Source organism: Sceloporus occidentalis, unplaced genomic scaffold (assembly GCF_023333645.1).
Source record: "Sceloporus occidentalis isolate IW3139 unplaced genomic scaffold, rSceOcc1.0.p SCAF_24, whole genome shotgun sequence".
Lineage (NCBI taxonomy): Eukaryota > Metazoa > Chordata > Lepidosauria > Squamata > Phrynosomatidae > Sceloporus > Sceloporus occidentalis.
The window spans coordinates 10,206,173-10,222,284 of record NW_028317004.1 but is presented as its reverse complement, the minus strand read 5'-3'; the positions used below and the strand labels follow the sequence as shown (position 1 = coordinate 10,222,284).

Here is a 16,112-nt window from a genome sequence, read left to right as displayed (position 1 = left end):
GATGGCAGGATTCCAGCAAATTAAAGTGGCCTGTGTGTACAAGAGACCGACTTGGCCTTAAAATACCTCAAACACGAAAGGCAAAGCTGTACTGGATAGATGCCACCGGTCACATGGAGGTAACCTCGATTCTGCAATGTCCTATTACATTCACAACCATGTGACACTAAACACAGCCTAAACTATATAGAGTGTCAATAAGATGAGGAGCCCCAATGGTGCCCAAGGCAAGAGGGGGACACCCGCTTACATGACCAAGGCCACCAATGAGTGAGAATGCTTTCCCTGGGTTGGTTTCTTGGGACAGTAATGTGAAAAACAAAACACGTGGATTATTATTCCCAGCCTGCATAGACAAGTAATCTTCTTCCATTGCTTGAGGATCATTCGTTGTGTTTAGGAAAATGGCATAAGACTTTTATGTACGCAATTTCCTACCCACTAACCACCATCATCAAGTGTATTTCAGGATAACAAGCGAGAAAGTCTGTAACAAAGAATAAGAGTCTAACAATCTAACAAATTCTGTACATATTTTAACAATAAGATCAATAAACAGCCTAATACAGCAGCTTCTGGAATCAAATCCAATTGGATGCAGTCGCCATAGCATCCACATACACAGGTGCAGAAGAGAAAGCCTTACACATCATAATGTAAAGGTTTAATGTACTTAAGGCCACTATGTGTCCTCATATGAACCGGAGTGCCCAGGATTTAGACACTTTGGCTACAATGATAATACACCATTTTACAAGTCCTCGGTATGGCTGGCGGAGTCGTACGCAAAGCCATCTATAACATAGTATAATGTAGTGATCTAATAAAGCACGGTTACTTTCACTGCATTGCAACATTTGATCCATACACTGAGCATATCCAAATTCCTCCCCTATGTAAAGTCGGCAGAAATTCCCTCCCCCAGAATCCACCATACAGACCTGGAGAGCCTCACCACTGCAGTAGAAGAGATGCTGGGGGCTCTGTGTGAGGGGCTCACTCTAGTCAAAGGGGCCCACGGTGACGTCACTCTACGTGCAGTCACTGATGTTACTGCCTCTTGCGCTGCTCTTCTCCGTACGTCATACCACGAACTCCCGTCTCCCAAGCCGATCCAAGATGCAATAAGCTACTCACACCCGATACTAGAAAAGAGCCCCTGCCAGTATCGCTCCGTCACGATAAGCGTAAAGACCAGCCAATTTAGCGGCCATCCACAGCAAGGGTAAAGAGCAACTCAGGCCTCAGCAGCAGGAAGCACAAACCCTATACTGCAGCTACCGCACCGATACTGGCAGTGGGCTGACCCGAAGGGAGGAAGACTCAGCCCCCCGACACAATCGCTACCCTTGATTGTAGGCGGGGCACTAGCGCCTCCGGCAACAAATCGGAACGTTTGCCAAGTAAAGACGTAACCTAAATTCTCAACCTATCAGGAGATAATGTTGAAGGAGAGGGCTGATGGAAGGCGTGGTTCCGCGTGACAGGCAGACTTACAGACCAATAGGAGAGCACAGTGGTCAAAATATTTTACTAAAGTTTATTCGGGGCGTGGTTCTAATTACGGGTGCCGGCGAGGATCAGGCCCTTCAAAATGAGTTCCCAGAGAGGAAACGTGCACCGATCGAGGCCCCAAAAACACCCAAATGCGATTGTCTTCAAAAACGATAAACATGATTGTAGTTCGCGGACTAAGGTGAGAAGGTAACGGTACATGTGGAGAACGTAATAACGGAAGCATGATATTGGCTTCGTTAGCAATGGTCTTGAATCGGACGGTCTACGGCCGGGGGCATTCAGGGAAAGACATGTATACTGTAAACAACAGTCGTTGGTTTACAGTATTTTGGCCACGGCCGTCTGGCAGTATGATGAATACCGATATTTAGCCAAGGTACGTAAATGAATGAATTTCTATGAAAGGGGGTAGGCAGGGATCTGGTCGCCTAGCCTTTGAGGTGCTAGAAGGAGCTGCTGAGTAATACATTGCTGTATTATTATGTATTGATTTATATAGCATTATGCCATCTTTACCTAATGTAACGGTTTGTGAATTAAATAAATTAAGGAAAAATAATTTAGGGGCAGACCATTCTGGCCTGCCAGATTCAAAAATATCACTTAACCCCAGGACCAGAAGGTACCTGAGGAAAAGGTAGTGCAAATAGGCCGCCAGTGGAACGTGCGCTCACCGTGTGCAGTGGCGTGCAATACCACACACGGTGACTCCAGCATTTCTGCTAGGGCAATTTCACCTCGGGCTCCATTAGCTATCCCGAACCCTAAGGCCAGAGGATCAGCATAGTCCCCCCTTCCCCAAAGAGGAACTACACTTGATCTTAGCCAAAAGGCCGAGAAGCGATCACGAGTGCCTATTAATTTGCCCCCATTTTTTAATTCACGGTTACTAAATTTCACGGCTTGGCCCTCACGACTCTTTGGCACACGATTTTGACCCCACGTTTTTGGACACCGTTTTCTTTTAAGAGGCAGTGAAGCCTGGACTTCTGGCCCCTTCCTCTCTCTACGAATCCAGCAAGGAGTCTCACTCTTCGGAGTGAGACTCAAATCCGACCCTCCCATGGGGGGGGTTGGAATCAGTCCGAGTTCTCCGTGAGGGAACTCGGAATTCGTAGTCTGGCTTCTGCTGCCTTGTGCACAGAATGCGGCACCCAAAGGAGCACGCACCTCGGGCTTCCAAAAAAAACCGGTTTGTAGTTTGTTTTACCATTCGAAGCGGTGCATAAATTATAAGTTATATAAGTAAAAGATAATGGTAATAAAAGTTGTATTTCACGGCGCTCTTTACAATGGGATTTATGGTCTCTGAAATCCCATGCCAGTGACATAGTTTGTTACCATAGTGTGGGATAGATCTTTTTAAAAGTGTATAACCCAAATACTGGCTCTAAAACATAATCCCGTGGCATTTATTAATTTAGATTCTATAGTCCGAAATAATATTAGTAGGTCACGATAGAACAAAAATATAAAGAGGGAGAAAATAAAAGAAGTAGGAAGTGGAATGGGTGACTGAGAAGGAGCTGTTTATGAAGGGGATGATAAAGTGAAAGGCCTCTTTAAAAAAAAATAAAAAAATAATAATAATGGTTATTGGGGCAAACTAAGTCAATGGTCTACTAGACCGTAATATAGAATAATATAAAAGTAAGCTAGAACAAATAGCACTCAAATAAAAAGTTTTGAGGATCACAATAAACAAGGTAAAATACTACAAGTGCTTTTCACCTTCTTGGTTGACGGTTTTTGTCAACGATTGGCTGCTTGAATTAGCCAATCAGTGGCAAGAAAGCACTCCATAATCACTAAAACATTACTCTGTTCGAAAATGACAAATATGATTGTAGTCTGAGAGTACTTTAACCCCTTCAATCCCAGGGGATTTTGGTACCTCAAGTTTCGGAGCAATTTTGCCATTTTTGGGGTATGTCGGTTCAGCGATGATTCCCTTTTCCTGTGAATAGTGTACCCATGTAAACTATATATTGTTTTTTTAAGGAGAGATAGAGCTTACTTTTGATACCATAGTTGGATGATTAGCTGAAAATTTAGAATGAGAAATTTAGTAAAAACTAGCGAAAACTGTCATTAGAAAAAAAAACACCAAATTTTTTGTAAATTTTCCCCTCTGAATCTTTACAAAATTAGGTAAAGTGATGGGAAATCCGCTCCAAGTTTATAAATTCAGGTGTCCTGATTTCAGAAATACCTAATTTATATAGATTTTCCTAGGGCTGCAACAACAAATCGATAAAATCGATTATGAAATCGAGTGCGGGGAGTGCCTGTCTGATGGTCGGAGAATGGACGCAGACAACCTCCTTCCGGCTGCAGCGGAAGTTGCCTACGCAAATTGCGTAGACGTCTACCCACTGCCCTGACAATAGACCGGGGAGTCAGAAGCACCGGTAAGTTTGGGGGGTTACCAGACAGGTGGATCCAGGTCCCCAGCAGCGCTGCGGGGGATCTGGATCTTAGTCTCATAGTCAGACCTCTATCTGAGGTCTGATTATAAGACAACCCCGATTATAAGACGAGGGGTATCTTCAAACCTCGTCTTATAATCGAGCAAATACGGTATTTCTCATTTGCGCTAGCTACGTGAAATTTTACAATTTTAATGCTTATAATTATATATATATCATCATATATGTGTGAGTACACTTAATGAGAGAGAGAGAAAAAATAAGGTTAAACTGGGATATAGCAGAAGTATTGAAAAGGCTGTTTTAATGCTGTGTAAAAATGACTTTTTCATGAAGGGATTAAAGTCTGCCACCGCGTCCCATTTTCTGTTGGCATTGTAATGCAGCTCCCCTACTTCGCCATGACCGGTCTATTCACCTGGAAACCCATAATTACCTTGATGCTTTGATGATTTAATATTGCCTTTTGCATTTCAAATGTCTGTTTAATTAGGCCTCCGATGCCACTTCAGCAAACTTAAAAGTAGTTTGTTCTTTAATTTTATGTACTGTAATGCTTTAATAAAGAGAGAAAAAGTGTGAAGCCTTCGCTGCTCATAAATGCCTGTAAAATATGCACCATACCTGTTTCTTTTAATCTGCTAAAGGCAGCCCTGATTGCTGCAATGCATTTTTGTACCTCTCATAGAAATACATAAGCAGTGCATAGAAAGTCATCCCAATTATATCAGCCTGCACCAGAGCAAAGGAAGAGTTGGTGATGGATTTTATGAAATGGATGCAGACAGAATTACTAATTGCCTTCAAACTTTTCCACAGTATTCTTCTGAGCTCCCATCTGGATTCCCTACTGTTAACCCCTTTAAATTCGAGTAAGTTGGTCAACTTATTTCAGCTGTCAAAGCAATGAAGGAGGAGAATAAAGAAAATAGATCGGACCTTGATTTTTTTTTCCAGGTCTGTGTCAGAGACGATTTCCATTGTCTTCTTAGGAAGAAGGCCAAATTAAGGACTCCTACTTATTCCCAGGCTAATTACTGCTGTTTGTCAGTCTTAAATATTGAGTAGACTCTCAAGGTGTACAGTAAAGGAACTACCCATTTGCAGGAAAAGATAATTAAGAATCTCATGTTCACAAGTCCTTGGAGAATATCAATATGGAGGAATGGCCTCAACCTGAAAGTACCCTCTCCAGGCATACCAAATTTATTTTTCCCATGGAAGCTAAGCAATCCAAGCTTTGGGAAGTGCCTAAGGTAGCTGCTGCAGTAGCTAAAGTTACTAGAGAGACTACCTTACCCTTGGAAGATGGCTCTCGGTTTTCCAATCCCATAGATAAGAAGGCCAAAGGAGCTGCTAAAAGGTCAGTAAAAAGTTCGTCTTAAGCAGGTTGAAGAAGATCTAGGATTCAAGGCACCAAGAAACAAGATTTTAAAGACTGCTACCAGACTAGCAGTGGATTACTTAATTGCTGCATCAGTGGAATCTCTCAGAATAGGTACCAGTGCTTCTGACCTTTCTACTAACTGTAAAGAGGGCTTCCATCAATCTCAAGGATGCTTTCTTTCTAATTGGAATCTTTTTGTTCCCAGCACAATATTTTTTTCGAGTTTCACCAAGATCATGTCTTCATCTGGGGAAAGAAGGGCTCTGCTTCATTCCATATTTGAATGACTGGCTTTTTAAAAGAAAATGGGAAACTATGATTCAACATCATCTGAACTTAAGTCTCTATACTGCAAGATTGAGGATGGATAATAAGGTGTAGGAAGTCCCATCTTGTACCATCCTCAAGGATTTGTTTCCTGGGACTTATCCTAGATGCAAATCTTGCCAAGGTTTTTCTTCCAGAAGACAAAGTGAAGAAGCTGGTCCATCTTACCTGTCTGGTGAGAAGCAACCCTAGAGTTTCTTTCCACACAGAATATGCAGTACAGTGGACAATGTTTTTCATGCACGACTAACTCAGAAGTCATTCACTTTAAGTTGCTCAAAGGGTTCTGACTTGGTCAGACTCCTGGACTTCTTGGCAGAGAACTCTCTGGTCAACTTTCTCCCCAGTTAGACTGCTCCAGGGTAGAGGGATAATTTTCTCTGAAGGTTTTTCCTTTATTCCATCCAAAGACCTCATGGTTTCAGAGTCTTTACAGTTCTCTTCCACTTCAACTGAAGACCAACCTCTCACAGTGGACACTTTCAGACTTGGTGATGTCTTCACAGATTTGATGGCTAAAGCTGGGAGCGAGAGTGCAGAGGCTTGGAGCAATACATGTCTGCTTGGAAATGGCATTTTGAGCTTGCCTATGTGTTTTAATCCTTTGCAGTTTTTGTGTGATCAATAGCATCAAGAGGCACATGAGTCCTGGAGATTCTTATTTTAATAGACTGGTCCAAAAGGATTTGGCATCTGGAGACTTTCTTTTGGGGGGGGTATCGACACAGGCAACATATCATAAAGGGTTACTGCCTAAAAATGTGAAAACCATTCACAACATGATGTGTGACTATGTCTCTTTTGTTAGATATTCTTCAGTGTGGTATTTTCCAACAAAATAGGAAAAAATGCCAAGGGGGTGAATACTTTTGCCAGGCACTGTATTTATATTGGCTGGATGGAGGACGTCTCCTAACCTAATTAGGGTCATAATGCTTTATATAGATCAATTTATTAATGTTTCTGCGTATGTCAATTGTGTCTTTAGGACGGACGTTTGGGATTTTTTTGTTGGATTTTTAATGTTCATTTCATAAGGCTGAAATTATGCATTGCGTGTTTTATTAATTGTACATGTATTTACCCATTTTAGATGTTAAACTCCAAGTCACATGATGGAGTTTGTCAGCATTGCAAAGATGTGCTAGAATGGCGAGTAAAATTCAGCAAGTACAAGCCTCTCACACAGCCTAAGAAATGGTAAGTGCTATTTCTTGTAACAGGCACTGCTTGCACTGACGAGTAATGTTAATGTATGGTCACCAAGCTTCCTGTTGTATGCCTTTGGGGGGTAAATGTCCTATGTCGTCTGATTAATGATCAGGAAGACAATAACACGTTTATCTGAGATTCGAGACATCTCCCAGAAGCATTTGGCAAGTCTTATGGAATTTGTCATTTGCAAACACTGCTTTCCTCCCACTGAACACATCTATTTGTGCCCCATACTGGTGCACACTTCTGAAAACTGGAGAAGTCATTTGAAATACATGATTGGTTGCCATGGTGAAAGTACAGTTTTTACCACTCTGCACTAGAATCCTTGTTTAAACATCATCCAGATTGTTTTATAATATATTTGTATTGAGTAGGAGTATCAAACATAACCTCTAAATACATATATATGAAACTTCAAGAACAGTCCACTACAAGACATTGTTAGCATACATTTGTAGAGCTGTTCAATTCTGCACTGAGCGGTTCTAGCAAGGTTGAAACTGCTTTATGTAGGTGGAATACTCACTTGTGCAATGTATGTATAATGTAGCAGACGTATGCAACTGAATAACATACCTTGTGCCAAAAATTCCAAAAGCACATTGGAAACACTTTTGAAGTTCTTCTTTTTTATCAGACGCATGTACTGTGGGTGTATTTCCTTTTACTGGAAGGCTGTTGCTTTTTTTCCACTACAAACTTATTGAATATAATATACACTGTATATATGGTGGGTGTGTGTGTAATATATATATATATATATATCTCATATCATTGTATTTCTGCTGGCTATGGACACTTTGCACTTTTTTTTGGCATTTTGGAACCATGATGGCCATGATGGAACCAGATCCCCGAAGATTCTTTTCTTTTCATTTTTGGTTGACCTGTGCACATGTTTCAGGGTGAAAGATTTGAGAGCAAAAAAACCCCTATTCCTTGAACTTAAAATGGTTAAAGGGGTGTCTGAAATCTTCAAGGGGTGTGATTTCAAGCAAAAAAAAACACTTTTGTAGTGGTTATCGTTCTATTTAGAGGTAGTTATCCCCTCCAAATCACAAGGTGCACCTTTTTGGTTCAATTGTGAAGAATGTTGGGGTTTGAAGCTGCTTTGACTGACTGTGATTATGTAATGTAACTTACATGTGGTATTATAGTCATACTTTTTTCATATTATATGTATGTTTTCTTTTATTTTGCTAAAGCTTGAGAAATACATCATCATATATCCAGTCGTTACCTGACTTGCCTGGCACATCATTGGTCATTGAGGGGTTAAAAGACAATTAATGGGGTAAAGAGGCAACTGGAACATGTGGTCGTCTTAGCTGCATCTAATCTTCATTGTGCACGTCTGATCGTTGTCCTGATGCGTGGGCAGAGTTATTGTTGATATGCAGATTATAAAGATAAGAGAATCTGACTCAGAAATATCTTGCGATACTAGTCTTTTGACCCCAGAGGCAGTGAATATAGTTGCGGTAACTGCATTTGACCCACAGCTGCTAGTTCAGTAATAGATGAGATAATCATTTATAACTCTTTCAGAAGCACATTTGTGTTTCAAAAATCATATACCCCTGTGCAGTCACACTTCGCACAGTTGACGCTAAAGTAAGGCATCCTAAGTGTTTGGCAAACACGCCACTTATGCATTTCATGATGATGCCATCAAACCTTTTTGCCACTTATCTAGAGCACTCTAGAACTAGAATATCCCATTGAGGTAGATGCTTCTTGGAAATTAGTCTGCAGATATATTGTCTTGATTGCAGATCCAAGATGTCCAATCTTTACTATGCTAAGCTGTTATTTACCGCACTATTCTGTATGACACCACTTTAATAAATACACAGAACATGTCCTGAGAAAAGAGCTTACACTTGAATTAAACCGCAATATCCCTAAAGACGGGTGGTGCTCCATGTTGGGCATGTTCTGTGAAACGTATTTGATTAACTGTGTATAGTGAGGGTGTAACTTGTCTTTGAATTGAAACAATCGTTCTAAATCCATGGCAATACAATGAGTCATTGCTATTGTTACTTTTTTGTTTGCCACTAGCTGAAAAATTAACCTCTCTGAGACAGACTTCATCAATATTGTATAACTACAGACATTTCGGCCTCCTTTTATTTATAAGCTAGGTTGATCAGCAGAATTTGATGTTTCGAGCGCCATGCAAGCTTATTCAGCGGGAGGAATCATACAAATGATTCATGCAAACGTGTCCACACAAAAGATTGTTTTAAATACGCACATTTCTTGTTTTAATATGCAAAAACTTAACAAATGTTGATTAAAATCACACACATGCCAAATGTTCGGGCCTCTATAAAGCCACGCTTGCTCCGTTGATATCTGCCTTTTTAGCCAAACAAATTACGCTTCATTTAGGAATTGGTCTCATTTATTTCCTAAATACCATATTTGCTTGATTTATAAGCAAATGCTCTGAAAAATAACTGTCTTATGGTCGAGGTAGTCTTCTAATCAGACCTCAAATAGAGGTCTGACTACAAGACAAAGATCCAGATCTCCCGCAGCGCTGCAGGAAACCTGGATCCTCCTCTTCGGCAGCCGGTGGAGGTCTGTGCGATGCACTGCTGGGGCGTCATATCAACCTGCTGCCATCGCTACACATCAAGGAATCTGAAGCACGGGGGATGCACACGTAAGTTGGGGAGGGTAAGAGTGGCATATGGGGGGTATAAGGGCTTTCTGGAGGCATATAAGGGGTTAAAATAAGTATCAGGGAGGCAGAGTAGCATATAGGGGGTTAAAAGGAACATTAGGGAGGCAGAGCGGCATCTAGGGGGTTAAAAGGAATATTAGGGAGGCAGAGTGGCATGTAGCGGGTTAAAGGGAATATTAGGGAGGCAGAGTGGCATGTAAGGGGAAAAGGCATTTCTGGGGGCCGGAGTGGCATATAAGGGGATATAAGGCATAACTGGGTACAGTTTGGCAAATAAAAGGAAATAACAAATAATGCATTTTTCTTAATCATAGTTTTTATTAAATATAAAAAAAATAGTTTACACGTGAATTAATATTTACTAGTAAAACGTTTTTCTTATAGGGTAGTCTCATTCAGGCTTTTTCTTTTTTTCCTAAATTAATATTCACATTTTGGGGGGTCGTCTTATAATCGAGCAAATACGTTTAGTTTTTTTTTTGTTTTTGTTTTTTTCATGGTGTACCAAAACAGAGATTTTTGTGTGTATTTTAAAATAACAAAATTACTCTTAGACCCTCCACCTCCTCCCTTTGTTTTGGGAGGAGGGATCAGGTCTTTCATCTGTGCAAAAAAATACTTTGGATGCAGTTTTGTTTTTCTTCTTCTTTTGTATGCAAATCACTCCCTGCTTTCTTCTTTGTTTTATTGGCTACAGAATATCATTTGTTTCAGTACAAAGGAGCCTATTCTTTCCTGAGATATACATGAGATATGGTTATATGCTTCCGTAAGGCATTGAATTTGAGTATGACTGCCCAATCATGCAATAGTCCTACAGCATGGATGTCCAAGCCAGTCATGAAGGACCATAAACTTACACGTTTTCTATTCAATGTATAGTTATATAACGTATGTATGTGTTTTTTTTGTTTTTTTTTAGCCAAGGTTAAGCGTAGCACCTGTGAGAGAGGGAAACACTTGGTCCATATTATTGGCCTGAAGTGTCTTTCCGAGACCCCTGATAATACTCCATCTTGGTGGGTTTTTTGTCAGTGAGGTGGTGGAGCGCTGAGATGGAGCTGGTAAAAGTGCACCAGTTGCACTTTGGACCTATGGCTGGCAGGAGGTAGATTCATTTTTATAATTCCAACCATGAGGTGGGGCTGTATGGCCCCTTTTTGTTTTTTTTTTTCTTTTTGTTTTGTGAGCCTCTTTTTGGATCTCTGAAGGTTTTTTTGGTGTGGGAGGAGGGCTGCCTCCTCTTCTTCAAAGCTTGATTCAGTGCTATTGCACTTTGGCCTAGCAGGTAGCCTCATATCCTCATGTAGGTCATGCAGCTACAGGATTGGCCCAATCACCCCAGCTTTCTTCACAAATGACTTTAAGGCTAGGTTTCCACTTGGGTTTTTGTCCTGCGTTTTTTTTCTTGATGAAAAACGCCAAGAAAACTGCCACTGCATTTTCCTGCGTTTTGGCGTTTTTTTTCTGGAGTTTTTTCTGGCGTTTTAGCCTTTCTGTGGAAATTGCTTTTTTTGACCTTAGGCAGTTTTTCCAGCCTTTACAAGTTAGCAGTTTCACCCAGCTAAAAGGGATTAGGATAAATGGCAAGTATCTGCCCCCAATGTCATTTACTTGGTAGACCCCTTTGTCTCTTTTCTGTGGTTTGTAAGGCATGCTTTATTCCGAATGTCTGCTCCTCTAGGAAGATTGGCCCCAAATGATGGTGCAAATTGTTTGCTGTTGCTTTTGGCACGCAGGATCCAGTTGATGCGTCGGGTATGTTTGTTTGTAATGGCATGTTTGTTCCAAATGGTGTAAAATTCAATATGAACTTTGTTTTGTGTGAAACTGTTTGTTTTCAGCCTATTTCTCGTAGGACACACAGATACTGGGTCCATCCTCTGCATTGTAACTGTGGAAAAAACGCCATAAAAAACGCCAAGGCAATAAACCCACATGGCTTTTTCATGGCGTTTTTTCTCTCCCATAGACTTCTATTGGAGAAAAACGCCAAGATTTCCTTGCAAAAAACGCCAGAGTGTCAACATGCTGCGATTTTGAAAAACTGCCACAGAGCCCGAAAAAGCAGAAAAACGCCAAAGAGGACTGAAAAAACGCCAGACAGAAAAACGCCAAGTGGAAATGGCATTTTGCGATTTCCTATTGAAAAACAGCTAACATCTGGCTGCTGCGTTTTTCCACAAAAAAAACGCCAGGTGGCGCTATTGGCGTTTTTATGGGCGTTTTTAGCATAAAAAAACCAAGTGGAAACCTAGCCTAAAGCCTGCAATCAAGAACTGTTTGCTTTACTCTTGTAGAGCATGGTTCCCCTCTGCAGCTGATTTTATGCACTGAAAAAAGCTGGCAGTGTGCTAAAATCTAGTTCCTTACCCAAGTTTAACATAGCTAGTTTATTTTAAACATTACTTTTGTTTTCTTTAGTAAGGACCTAATTTTATTTATAGATAATTTCTAATTGTTACAGATCTTTCTCCGGTAGATTACCTATATCATCATATATGACTGCATATGGGCTGTGAGATACTGTCTGTATATGATAGTTCGCTACACCCCCTACACTGAAACAGATACATTGCTAATTGAAGAATCTATATACATATTAACATGTGTTGAGTCGGTGCTGTTTAACAGCAGAAATCTGCTAGGTGCACCTTTTTTGTACGATCTGAATATATCCCTTCCTGGCTTCTAATTTCTACATTAATTGGTCCAGTCTTGTATATTGCTAAATATAATGCAATGGTCTTTCTATATAGACAAACCTAATCCATGTATGTTTTACACATTTGTGCTGGTTTGCTTACTTAAGAGCCCCATTTTTAAAACCATTTATTGTTTTGCATAGAGCTATTATTAAACTAAATCAAGTCCTTGTTCTTAATTCTATAAATGACGGTTGTCTTCTCGATACATCTACACAATGTTAACCGAGCTTTGTCCCAGGCATCGCCAGCTGAAAGATGACACGTATGTTTACGTAAATGTAAAAATAGATGACGACTAAGTGAACTTTTGTCATTGGAAGCATGTGTAAGTAAATGCGTTTATCGTTATTTGCGAATGAAAGCCTTATTAATCTGACAAAAGAGGAAGAGCGTTTGTTATGCAATGCTAGTTCTTATCACTTTACAGATAAGCCTAGATATGCAGCACGTATACCATGTTGTAGGCTCCTTTTTAAAGGGCAAGTCCCATGGAAAGAAATTGTAAGGAGGGGCATCAAGGAATACTTGGGTTCATGTTTTGATCCTAGAAGCTTCCATTATCTGCAGACCTGATGGCGGCCTTTTATAGGCAAATGTGATGTTTTGGGAGGCGTTGCTACACTGAGCTGCCGGTTTATGGCAATGCTTTTGAAGTCCGTTCTTGTACATTGAGATCCTGTCTCCATAGATTTTCACTAGTCAGTGTCAGACTGGGAGGATGCCTTTTAGGAAGAACATGATTAACCCCTTGATGACAATTGCCGGTCCGGGCACGTCACGGAAAAACATGTCGTAAACGACAAATGACGTGCCAGGACCGTCATTTGTTAAAACGGGTACAAAGATGTACCAAATAGGGCATGGGCAGTGGATCCCTAAATGCCAAAGTTCAACATTGAAAATGCGCATGCCCCAAATGTGGCCCTTTTGCCCCCAAACAGCCAGGCAATATCATTCATGTGGGGTATCACTGCGCTCGGGAGATGTTGCTGAACACATATTGGGATGTTTTGTGATAGTGACATATACGAGAACTTTTTAATTCATACCTGAAGTAAAATGTGTGTGACAAAACAAATGCAAAAAAATGACTACCACAAAGTTTGACAAAGACTGGTGGTAGATATGGTACATGGAAAGAGTTAAAATACTAGCATTTGAAATACCCTGGGCTGTCTAGTTTTCAAAAATATATGACTTGATGGGGTAAATTGCATTAGCCGGCTTCAAAGATACCCGAAATGGCACATGGGGGGAAGAATTACCAGATTTGGAAAAAATGGCTTTGAAATAGCAAAACGCTACCTGTACTTTTTGCCCCATAATGTGTAGAAAAAAGTAAAAAAACATAAAAACATTGGGTATTTCTAAACTCAGGACAAATAGTAGAATCTTTTTAGCAGGTTTTTTCATTACCTTTTATAGATGAGTAAAAGATTTTTCAACTAAAAGTTAGAAACAGTCAATTTTTCACCATATTTTATACTTCTTTTTTTTAATAGTAAATAATATGATACAATCAAAACAATGTCATCTAAAGAAATCCCTTCTTGTCCTGAAAAAAACAATATCTAATGTGTGTGGGTTCAGTAAACGGGAAAGAAGAAAATTACAACTAAACACGAGCAGCGCAGAAATGTTAAAACGGCCATTGTCACAAAGGGTACAAAAAGTAAAATCAGCCTTTGTCACGAAGGGGTTAAACTTTCTATATATACCTTCATCATTTAATAATAAACAAAACAAAATATTGCTCATAAATTCCAGTATGTGTAAATTTTCTTGATATGGAAAAGTAACATTAGACACTCTCCTGAGTGCACAATGCAAGTGTGAAGAACTATATCTAGTGTCAAAATCTAGTATGAGTTTGTTGTGGGAAATCCTGTACAGGCTGTCTGACTTGGAATTATTTTTCTTCTCCCAGTAAATGCGTTTGGTGAAAAATATCCTTTCCCCGCTTATCCTTCCAGTAATCTACGGTCTTATCTGGGACTGGTCTCGTTGTGGTGGTTTGTAAGATTAGTTACGTGTTTCAAGCATTTTGGCCTGATAGCTTTATAGACTTTATATGTTTCATGAGCATTGGGATATGTATAATAATAACCCAGCACAGACTATGTATTCAGTAGCAATTCACCACACTACTCTGCAGCATGTGATGCTTTTCTAATTAAATGCAGCATTAGAAACAATTCCTTGTACTACTGAATGCCCGAGCCCTTCCCGGGAATAACTGTGTGATCACAAATAATTTTGTTTTTGTTGGGCACACTGGGTAAATTAGTTTACTGATGAGTTGTTGCCATGGAAACTGAAAGATTCTTAGTATGCCACACATTAAAAAAAACTATTTTAAAAAGTGCTGTTCCACTTAGACATCACACTGAGTGGTATACTACTTTGTACCGTGTCTGTCACATTTCTGCCTTACTGTGTATCAAATAAAATATTCTTGTACATAATTTGTTTTTGTTTTTTTTAACAGTGTGAAATGTTTACAGAAGACGGTGAAAGATGCGTATCATATAATATGTAAGCCTTGTGCCATTCAGCTGGAACTTTGCGCTAAATGTGGGAAAAAAGAAGACATTGTTGTGCCGTAAGTGAATGATTGAGACCTAATTTAAAATGTGACAAGTCTAGTCGGTAAAGTGCTTTATGTGTAGCTCATCTTGTGCTTGTACAATATTGCTGCTTGGTTTATGTGCCCTAGTTCTCTTCCTCTCACAATGGCACATTAGCCTGTAAGCGGTCATGTGCTTGATAAACTATTTGACCGTCACTATCCATCTAAAGTACCCTAGGTGAACTGCATTTATACGCGTTTGCTTTTTATGCTAATTCAGGTATAATAGAAGATACCGAATCGCAGTCTCTCTATGCTCAGCTGTGCAGGTCCTAGAAATAACATTCACCCTATAGTGACATTGGCCCTATACACCACATCAAAGCCACACGGAGGCAGCTGAGCTCCGGCACACAGCAGCTGGAAAAGTCCTACGACTAAACAACCGATAGTATATCGAAAAGATTTATGAAAAAGTATATAATTTCAGACTCCAGGGTGCTGCTGAAATGACCAATGTGTATATACAACAAAAGAAGGCATCAGAGCAAACGCTTTAAATACCTTTTTAAAAGCACCCATCTGAACCCTAAATATTGAGGATTCCATCACACTATATGGCAGAGCAGGCTGAGCAATATACGGCCATCGCAAGAATCCCCAATATTTGTACTTTTGCATGGTATTTGCTGGGTTTGCGCTAAGTGCAAACACACTAATATCTAAGCCTTAAATATGGATTAAGATGATTCCACCATATTAATCAGCTGCAGAAACATATATATATATATATATATATATATATATATATATATATATATATATATATATATATATATATAATATGACTGTCCTGAATTCAATATCCCCCCCCCCCCTTTGTTTCAGAATTGTAAAAGAACCACAGGCTGCAGATAATGACAGTACAGCTAGCAAAAAGCAGAATGAAATGGGGGATGAGGAAGAGGATGACGACTTGGATTTTGGCCTGAATTTAAATTCTTCAGATGATGACGTTTCATAAGAAAAAGATCGCATCAAACTAAAACCAACTCTTCAGCAGTTTTTACCTAGTGTACATACAATGAGAGAGTATCTTTTTCTTAGTAATATACAATAAAAACTATTTTCTATAAAGTTTTTATTTTGTGTATTTGAAGTGACTCTGAAGGTACTGTTTTAATTTCATCCTTGAAACCTATTGGCAACACTACTCATTGGACACAAGCAACATAACTTTTTAAGGACAACATTTAAAGTT

General features: G+C 39.7%; 1 protein-coding gene and 1 pseudogene across 1 annotated transcript; one reads left to right on the top strand and one right to left on the bottom strand.

Moving 5' to 3' along the window:
- The first annotated feature begins 1,594 nt into the window (after positions 1-1,594).
- On the top strand, positions 1,595-15,875 carry LOC149300601 (uncharacterized protein C9orf85 homolog). Its single transcript, XM_089485105.1, has 4 exons — positions 1,595-1,696; positions 6,755-6,861; positions 14,771-14,884; positions 15,740-15,875. The coding sequence occupies exons 1-4, from the start codon at positions 1,595-1,597 to the stop codon at positions 15,873-15,875; spliced, it is 459 nt and encodes a 152-aa protein (XP_089341231.1).
- LOC149300602 (U2 spliceosomal RNA) lies at positions 2,183-2,363 on the bottom strand (annotated as a pseudogene).
- Positions 15,876-16,112: the final 237 nt, after the last annotated feature.